The sequence below is a fragment of the Centruroides sculpturatus genome, unplaced genomic scaffold, assembly GCF_000671375.1.
Source record: "Centruroides sculpturatus isolate CEXI.00-Female unplaced genomic scaffold, Cexi_2.0 scaffold159, whole genome shotgun sequence".
Classification (NCBI taxonomy): domain Eukaryota; kingdom Metazoa; phylum Arthropoda; class Arachnida; order Scorpiones; family Buthidae; genus Centruroides; species Centruroides sculpturatus.
Window position 1 is genome coordinate 851290 of NW_019384659.1, and position 10941 is coordinate 862230.

Genomic DNA, 10941 nt, shown 5'->3' on the forward strand with positions numbered 1-10941 from the left:
AACGAAAATGAAAATTTGCTTGATAATTCAACTACGCTTGTTGGAGAACAATAAAAACACTACACTCAACAAGCCACCAATAAAACTCAACTGCCTAACCTATAACCAAAGTCTCCTTTTAATTTGTTTTTTAAAAAAAGCGCTTGACAAACTTGCCCCGCATGCCGAAGTTGCCCCGATCTCCCCTAAATATAATTATTTAAATATAAAATCTCAGAAAACACGTGCGAGTATTACTTTCTATAATGAATTTTAAGTTTAATAATAAGATCCAGGAGAAAGGTTGCTTAAAAGTGCACGTAATTTGATTCTTATCATCAAATAGTCCAGCTGATCCTTCTGTAAGAGAGCTTACATACTAGTGGACTCTGATTCTTGGTCATTCCTTTGAAAGTTCATTAAATCGAGAGTCCACTGCACATAAATAAAATTCAATCTGTTAGAGAAAATGTGAAACTATGCTTTAAACAGTGAAGGTAAAACATTAAAATAATAAAAATATATATATGTTAAAGAGCCATTACGTTCTTGCATAAAGAGTGAAATGTTCTTTAGATCACCTACTTTTTTTTAATTCAAATATTTTCTAAACTACAACTCAAAATAAAATAAAATCAAAAGTAAATTGATACGAGATAAAAAAAACTAAGGAATTAAGTGATTTTTATGGAATTTAGAAACGTTAGAGAATATTTTAAACATCTAATCTGAGCTTGTATATTAAAAATTCTGCGGCAACAGAATATCTTTCATGAATATTACTATTGTTTTTTGAATAGCTGAAGTGTGTGATAACAGGAATGTAGTCTGCTACAATGAAGTTATTCTTTAAAGATAATCAAATGGATACTTTTACAGAATTTTAATTCTTACGTTTCGAATTATATATTCTATAGTTTACTCACATTGTTTAATTCCTATAATCTGTAATGTTCGGAGCAAAACAAAGATAATCGTGATTGAATTCACATCAAAATCAATATAGAAACCTTTAAATTTAATTAAGGAAAAATAACCCAAAATACAGTTTAATCAATGTTTAAATTCTAAATTAAACGAAGACTTTATTTTAACTAATAAATAAGATAAGAAAATCATAATTAAAGGGCATTTATAACGAGAAAAAAAAATACCTACACAGACTGAAAATTATTAAAATATTTCGTAATCGATACGATGCAAATTATAATTCGACGTTGAAAATTACTTTGAAGACAATTAAAATATTATTCTTTTATAAAAGAAGAATTTTACGTTCGTGATTATTAAATTACATTTTTATTTTGAATAATTATCCATAAAATATATTTTTTTTTTAAATATTATGTTATTACAATTTGTTAATGTGATCAGTATTAGCAAATTGTATATTACGTGGTTGATGAAAATTGTTTTGATAGATCGTAGTGTTTTAATGTAAATTTTTTTTATTTAAGGTGATTGAAAAATTTCTTTTACATTTGTATACAATATGTAATTTCCTACATATATCTCGCAGGTTATGTGTGTTTTAAAGTCAGTTTAAAAGTAGATGCAAGCTATGTATTCTAGCAATTTTTGTGATAGCACTCTTATACTCGAATTAAAAGTGTGTTGTATTTTCCTATATACAGTTATCTCTCATATAAGACAGTAGTTATGTTCCAAAAAGTGTCATCTTATTCAAATCTGTGCTATACAAAACAAAGGACTATTGCAGAACATGGGGTTAGGTTCCAAAAGTTACCAAAAGTATACTACTATTTTCCGTCACTAAGAGAAATGTGTTTATTGAAGCAATCGATAATTTATTTCCAATCAATAATTAATTAACGATTTCAATTAAAAGAACTGTGTTATGCATTAATATTAATTTTAGTTATATGAAAGCATTTTCTTTTTATGAAGTATCATCGTCATCTCAGTTTATTTTTTGTTGATCTTGATCAGAAGTGTCAGCAACATTTTCATATTTTTTATTTTTATCATGAAAAATGTTTATGAATGACAAAATAAAAATGTTATTAATTGAAAATTTGTTCTAGTGGGTCACATTTCTTCAATTGAGGACCAAGCAACTCTTTTCCAGAATTTGTGTGAATTGTTTAAATATCAAGATACTGCTGTATTTCATTCATTATTTTATGAATGATTGATTATCTACAGTTAAAAAAAAAACTTTAATAGCAATTATCTAAACATATTTAAATAAACTTTACTAAATATGAAGATTAATCTATAAAAACAAAACACAGTTGTCTCAAAGGCTAAAATCTGAAAGCAATGACAATGACACTTGGTTGATAGGAAAGTTAGTGCAATTTTTTTCTTCCTTGGCCTATCAGTTTTCATTAAAGTAAACCTGATGAAAAGTACAAAATAATATGAAATTTTCAATATTCTAAAATCCATGGGCAAATTTGAGGCAATATGCATGCTTACTTGAATAAAAAAATATCGAATAACAAAGTTTACACTTAAAAATTGTAAAATTTTGTATAGAGGATTTCCAAAACTGCATTAGAGTGAAACCAGAAGTCGTGTTGTATGGAGGATATCCCCAATTTTCAAACTGTGTTAGATTGAAATTGTGTTTTATAAGGGATACCTGTATATTATTTATTTGTTTTTTTTCTAGTGTTTCTACACAAAAAATATTATTATAGAATTATAGGATTATAGAATTATAGAAAGGACAAAAAGGATTATAGAATTTACAAAAGAATTATTATCTAGAAGTGTCTTTTTATTTTTCACTCTTTATTTGTAAACTAGAACATCTTAAACAAAAATTTAGATATGGAAATAGTATAGTTAAATCTCAATTTGACTGACTTATGCTTAATGAATTAGGAATTCATTTTTAGTATCATATGTTTTATCACATGCATGTTGCATGATTTACAATAATAATTACAGTAGAGCATCAATTATCCGAATACCAATCAACTGAAACATCGGTTAACTGAAAGCTTTCCAATTGGCAAATTCAAATTTCCACTGGTGCTGTGGCACTGCAGTACTCTCCCCCTCCCTGCCAACCTAAACTGTAGGCCTACTTTAATGTACTACTTTATGTAAGGTATGTATTTGTAAGATGTGTGATACAAAATATATACAGTACATTTTTGTGTTTAATATATTTTTTTGTAAATTATCAGTTATCCGATCCCAGTCTTGAATTGTTTTGGATAATCGATACTATACAGTACTCATTTCATTTTTTAATATTTAATAGGAAAAAAAACTCTGAAAGTACTTTATGCACCCTCAATGATAGGCATACTTTAGATTAGGAAATGTTATGATAATGCTTAGAAAGAAATGGAGAATTTAAAAATATGCAATCAAAATGAAAATTGTTTATGCATAATATACATTTTATGTCATTACTGTGTAATAAACAAAATGAATTTAAATAAATTTTAAGTTTCAAACCTTTCAAGAAATAAGAAGATATAATTAAAATGTTAAATTTTGAAATTCTCAATTTATGTTAAAATTAATGAACATAAATTTTAAATACTCTTACACAATTAACTTAAATTATAATTATTCAAAAATCTTTTACATAAAATAGTATTTGCAAAATTGAAATATTTTATTTAAATACTAATAACTGGTCAAATAAATTTCACAACACAAAGGATAATATTAAAAAAAGATTTGTGTGAATTGAAAATTCAACAAAATATGTTACTTAATATAAAAATAAATGGATGTGATATTTTTATAAAATATGATTTTCTGATGTAAAAGAAGAAATTTTTCATAAATTTAATGTAAAAGTTCCTCTATGTCACTAAACCAATAAACCAGCAAACAAACTTTGGAAAGCAAACATTTTTCTCCATTTTTAAAAAGGCATCTTCAGGCAAAATTTAATGTATTATTGATTATAATTTTATTGAAGAGAAACTGTTTGAAATGATCAAATTCCAGAAATATATAATTATTTTAAAAATAATTCTTATGATAAGGATTATAGAATTTACAAAAGAATTATTATCTAGAAGTGTCTTTTTATTTTTCACTCTTTATTTGTAAACTAGAACATCTTAAACAAAAATTTAGATATGGAAATAGTATAGTTAAATCTCAATTTGACTGACTTATGCTTAATGAATTAGGAATTCATTTTTAGTATCATATGTTTTATCACATGCATGTTGCATGATTTACAATAATAATTACAGTAGAGCATCAATTATCCGAATACCAATCAACTGAAACATCGGTTAACTGAAAGCTTTCCAATTGGCAAATTCAAATTTCCACTGGTGCTGTGGCACTGCAGTACTCTCCCCCTCCCTGCCAACCTAAACTGTAGGCCTACTTTAATGTACTACTTTATGTAAGGTATGTATTTGTAAGATGTGTGATACAAAATATATACAGTACATTTTTGTGTTTAATATATTTTTTTGTAAATTATCAGTTATCCGATCCCAGTCTTGAATTGTTTTGGATAATCGATACTATACAGTACTCATTTCATTTTTTAATATTTAATAGGAAAAAAAACTCTGAAAGTACTTTATGCACCCTCAATGATAGGCATACTTTAGATTAGGAAATGTTATGATAATGCTTAGAAAGAAATGGAGAATTTAAAAATATGCAATCAAAATGAAAATTGTTTATGCATAATATACATTTTATGTCATTACTGTGTAATAAACAAAATGAATTTAAATAAATTTTAAGTTTCAAACCTTTCAAGAAATAAGAAGATATAATTAAAATGTTAAATTTTGAAATTCTCAATTTATGTTAAAATTAATGAACATAAATTTTAAATACTCTTACACAATTAACTTAAATTATAATTATTCAAAAATCTTTTACATAAAATAGTATTTGCAAAATTGAAATATTTTATTTAAATACTAATAACTGGTCAAATAAATTTCACAACACAAAGGATAATATTAAAAAAAGATTTGTGTGAATTGAAAATTCAACAAAATATGTTACTTAATATTAAAAATAAATGGATGTGATATTTTTATAAAATATGATTTTCTGATGTAAAAGAAGAAATTTTTCATAAATTTAATGTAAAAGTTCCTCTATGTCACTAAACCAATAAACCAGCAAACAAACTTTGGAAAGCAAACATTTTTCTCCATTTTTAAAAAGGCATCTTCAGGCAAAATTTAATGTATTATTGATTATAATTTTATTGAAGAGAAACTGTTTGAAATGATCAAATTCCAGAAATATATAATTATTTTAAAAATAATTCTTATGATAAGGATTATAGAATTTATAAAAACTTTCAATTTACATTTATTACTTCATTAGAAGTGTTCATGTACATATGTATATTTGTATATATTCCTCTATCAAAATTTGTAACTGAATAAACAATTTTACTTATTTAAACAAAGTTTATCTTGATATTTTAACATTTCATATTTACAAGAAATCTATGAAGNGCGTCGTTTATCCGAATCAATTGGGGACTGGGGTTGTTCGGATAACTTATTTTTTGGATAACCAATTATGTACGAAAAAATATATTAATTTATCCCGTGTTGAAATTTTTCTCCATTGCATGTCGCTTCGCATTGAATTTTCGTCGATGCCTAACGAAGACCATTGTATCGTTAAAAATTATTTTTTCATTTTGTACAAACAAAATAAATATATTGAAAAATATAAAAACAATAAAAAATTATACTTCAGAAGTTAATTTAGTATCAAAAACGTAAAATATTTGAGTAGCCAAAGATTACAGCGCCACAGCACTGGTGAAAATTTAAATTTGTCGACTGAAATTCCTTCAGATAACCGACCTTCGGATAAACGACGCTCTATTATAGTTAATAATAACATTTAGAGTGATGATGATTAAAATAATTTGATCTTAATATAAAATAATTATTTCTTCAGATCATGACTTCACCTTCATCATCTCATCCATTTGGTTATGGGCAACCAACGAGTAATTCTCTGGGTATGTTATGTTTTGATATAATTACATTTTATTCAAAATTATTGATGCAGATATAATATGAATTCTGTTTTGCAGGTATTGGTGGGCTAAGTTTACAACAGACTTCAAGAAGTCTAGGAGGGCAGCAGTTTCCAACCAGGTTGGGAAGCAGCGGTAGTCAGCTGTCTGGGCATGTGACTCCTACCAGTTCAGGGGTTCCCATTTTTCCATCATGTTTGCCTAGCAGTCTACCTCCACAGCAACCATCTCCTAATAGGTTAAATATTGATGATTGTATTATAAAGTATGATTTTATATTAGGATTTATTTTTACATTATTGCTAATTTTAAACTATTTTTTTTTTTACAGTTCTTCTCATAATCGAAACATCTTAGCTATGAATAGCAGGGCATTGCCAAGTCAACGACATCTAACGCAAGATGTGAAAAGGATTGTAGGAATGGGTGCTCCATTAGGCAGGTAAATATACAGGTTTTAATTTAATATTATTATTAATTATTATTATATTATTAATTTAATTTATCTATATTATCATAATTAAATCTTAACGTATTTCATATATTTAATTTAAATATATAGTTTAATATGAAAAAATGTATACAGAGCTATTTAATAATATAACTACTGTATAAAATTTATTAATTATCTAATAATTACAGTCTGAAAAACTCAGTTTATGACAGAAAATAAAAAATGATTTACAACACAAATTTTCATAGATAAAAAATTCAGCATAGAGACAAAGAAATAATGGCCTTCTTAACTGCACTGATACAAATCTGGATAAGTATATAAGTACAAAAGTTGGTTATATTAATACAATTAAGCATTAGTGCCAAATTTCCACTTTATAAAAATATTTTATTATTTGTATATTAATATTTTTATTATTTTTACATAATTATTTGTTATGTAATTAATATAAAATATTAATGTCTGAGCAAATTACATTATAACTAGTGTCCAGTTTTATGTGCACTTAAAACCCTAAGGTATGCAGCCTTTTTATTTTGATTCTTTTAAATAAAATTGTTTACAAAGATTACATAAACATTTGAAAACACTATGCCCTGCTGCAACAGTGTGAAATCAAAAGTTGCTTCATATGTTCAAGAGTAATGGTGTGCTAATTTCTATTCAGAATGAGTCTGTACTGAAAGGTTTCTTGACATTGCAACATGTTGTAGGTGCATATTTCGCAAAATATTCTTATGTTCCAACACCTCACAGAACAAACACAAGAAGCAATGCTGCATTTAAGATTTGTAAAACTATATTTTAATGGCATATGTACATGGTTTATGGAACAAGATTTTCACAGTTGTATATACAGTAGAGCGTCGATTATCCGAAAGTCAATCATCCGAAAGAATTCCAGTCGGAAAATTTAAATTTTTGCAAGTGCTGTGGCGCTGCAATCTTTGGCTATGTCTTGGGCTACTCAAATATTTTACGTTTTTGATACTAAATTAACTTCTGAAGTATAATTTTTTATTGTTTTTATATTTTTCAATATATTTATTTTGTTTGTACAAAATAAAAAATAATTTTTAATGATACAATAGTCTTCATTAGGCTTAACATCGATGAAAATTCAACGCAAAGTGACACGCAACGGAGAAAAATTTCAACACTGGATAAATTAATATATTTTTTCGTACATAATTGGTTATCCGAAAAGTAAGTTATCTGAACAACTCCAGTCCCCAATTGATTCGGATAATCGACACTCTACTGTATAACCTTTTTTGCACTAGTTAATTTCTGTTCTCTGAATTGTAAGTATTTTTCTGAATGTTTTATAAAAAAAACTGATATAATTATGATGCCTAAAAAGAGTGGAGTATCAAGAACTGTGTTCACTATAGAAACTAATGGGACATTCCAGTTTTCAATGCTAAGTGCTGATCTCAGCATTTGTTAAGTCTTTCTTTTTTTTTAATGTTGAAGTGATGCTGTTGTCAACGCTGACTCAAGACACTCAGCACTCAATAGATATGTTGACTGCTGCTTTCCAATGAATTATGGATAATTGGTGTGACATTTGAATGAAATCCATCTTGCTGAGAATGGAATTATGGGAACTAAGCACTTTGTACTTGAAGTTGGAACATCATTGATGATGTCAAATTGTTGGTTTCAACACTCAACACACATGCTGAAAATTGGAATGTCCTGTAAGCAAGAGATAATATCCAAGGTAGAGAGTGGGCAGAAGATGTCTGATATTGTAGGTGTAGGCAGGGGCGGATCTAGGTTTTTCAGGGCCTAGGACTTATTGAAGTCCAATGGGGTCCCATTTTTTGTTAGATTAAGAATCTTTAAATTGGGGTTTAAAATTCATTTATATATCATTATTATTATATTAATAATATTAACTATTTTTTATTATATGATAAGTGCTTATTGTTAATGAAAATAATTCAATTTTGGGGGCCCAGGACAAGCCCTATTAGTCCCTATGTAGATCCACCCCTGATTGTAGGCAGATGACTTCAACATATCTACAGTAGATAAATTTAACCTAAGAAGATGTAATCAAAAAGACTCAAGCTAATAAAGGAGTAACAAAAATCACAACTGAGAAACAAAGATATGCCATCCATGAAAAAATGGACAGATTGCTTTTAGTTTGTTATTACATGTAAATAAATATAGTAAGAAAGTATATAATTTTTTATTTATTTTTGTGGGTCTCTACATCGAATTAATCAAATTCTCCAAAAATCTATGGTAAATCAATAATCGGTTAACAAACAGTTCGGATAGCGAACATAGTCTTGGGACTATGTTCGCTATCCGAACATAGTCCCAAGACTATGTTCCAAAAACAGTTCGGATAGCGAACATAGTCTTGGGACTATGTTCGCTATCCGAACTGTTTTTGGAACGAATTATGTTCATTAACTGATCACTCACTGGGCTTTCTTGGTCTTTGAAATTAAATTGTTTACCTTAGGGAATAAACATAGTTTCTTCAAATAAAATCAAAGAACAATAATCTTAATAAATATTTAAGACTTCTAGAAAATCAGTACAACTTCATCTCTTAATTTAAAATTTGTACTGATTGTAAATTTGAACATTCTGCTACTATAAAATATCTTAATAATTTCTGTTATTATTAAATTATACTATTTAACTATTTGCATATTTATACTTAAAAATATTTTTAATAAAATAAATAAAAACAAAACCTTTAAACATTCCAGCAAGTCATTTTTAATATCTTAAAAATGTTTTTGCATGCTTTAAGCAATCATCTTCGGTTATCATTCTGAATCGAACGAAGAATTTGAAATTACGTAAAATAAAATTCAAAAAGCGGTTACACAAATTTGCAATAACATATAACAAGCTTAAATAATCACAAAGACTATACAAATTAATTAAAACGAAATAAAGAAATAAAATAAAATATATACATCCAGTAAAAATTATCATAATTAACTTTGCTGCTTATATAAACTACGTCAACTCATCATAGAAGGATTTCCATGCTGATGACAATCCATCGGCTTCCCTATGATTGATACAGTTTGTGTTCAACTGTGCCTTGTGAATCTCTAATTTTTCTAGATGTTTCATGGCTTGCTTGGATCTTGTAGCCTTGATGATCGATGCCTGATCCCAGAAGACCATGATATCCTGCTGTTTGGCAAAAGCAGCAAGCACCATAGAGTCTATGTTTTTATTTACTGAGTGCTTATGTTCATCAATTCTTTTCTTTAAGTTTCTCATGGTTGCTCCTATGTATACCAAGTTGGAGTTAAATCTATGGTCCTTTAACGGTATAGAGTATATCCCTGCCATCATGTTGCATTTGTAACTGCCTTTATCATTCCTTAAGAGTCTGTATACGGTGGGATTACACCTGTAAACTATCTGTATATTCTTATTTCTGGTAAATTTTTTAACCATTCCTTTGAGGAATGGTATGTAATTGAGCACAACTCTTTCCCTATGCTGATTCCCTCTCTGCAAGGGGTGTTGTTTCTGACAATTCGTAATAAGAGCATCTATTCTTTCTCTATGGTATCCTTGCTGTATTCTATGTTTCATATATATTTCAACTTATTGTAAGTGTCTCAGATACTGGTGCAATACATGTCCTTATCCATGAATGAAAAACTGCCATTTTTTATATGCTTAGGGTCTGCAGAGTTCCAAGGAATGATAATAGGAAGATAACTGGGTTTCCGGTATATATCTGTTCTGATTTCCCTTTCCTTGCAAGTTATAGATAAATTCAAAAAATTAACAGTGCTTCCATTTTCCTGCTTCAGCTCCAGAGTTAATCCATATGTATTGTCATTGATCAGATTTATAAACTGGTTAACTCTGCGATTATCTTTCCACAAAATAAAGATATCATCAACATATCTTGCATAAGACAATATGTCTTCCTGGAACGATGGGAGTATATGGCTTTTGAATTTACGCAACACTAATTCGCAGAGTATAGCTGACATGGAGCTACCCATCGGTACACCCTGTGCTTGCAGGTAAGTTTTATCTTCAGATTGAAAGAAAGATGTGTGGCAAATCAAATCTGCCAATTTCAAGATCTGCTTGTGGTATTTCATAGTTATTAATTTTAGCAAACAGAAAGTCTCTCAGGGCACAAAAACAGGGAAGCAATTTAATTAATTGATGGGTACAGAGCTTTGTAATCTAATACTGTCATCCATTCCTTATCCATAAGTGTAACATTCTCTAACCTTTGGAGCAACTCCACTGAATTTTACATTAATTTTATTTTATTTATGAAATGACCATCTGCCTATGTACAATAGGGCAACAACTATACTCTACTCTTCCATGTAGAAACTGGTTCCTCAAATTTACAACAAATATTTTTAACCTCTCCACAGCTTATAATATCTTAAAATTTGTAATAACTTTTTAATGACAATAGTAATTAAAGTTTTAATTTACCTCCATTAAAAATGCATTTGAAATTATTCAACATTTTAAAAATAGAATGATCGTCTTGGTC

General features: G+C 27.9%; 1 protein-coding gene across 2 annotated transcripts in view; it reads left to right on the forward strand.

Moving 5' to 3' along the window:
* LOC111626510 (CCR4-NOT transcription complex subunit 2-like) overlaps window positions 1-10941 on the forward strand; it is a 44143-nt gene that overhangs the window by 26224 nt on the left and 6978 nt on the right. Inside the window, exons 2-4 of one of the 2 annotated variants that reach the window (XM_023369908.1) lie at window positions 5878-5941; window positions 6017-6224; window positions 6291-6401. In XM_023369908.1, coding sequence (XP_023225676.1) covers window positions 5881-5941; window positions 6017-6224; window positions 6291-6401 — 380 coding nt within the window. In that variant the 5' untranslated portion in view covers window positions 5878-5880. The remainder of the gene's footprint in view (window positions 1-5877; window positions 5942-6016; window positions 6225-6290; window positions 6402-10941) is intronic. The other variant, XM_023369909.1, reaches the window with a different exon arrangement.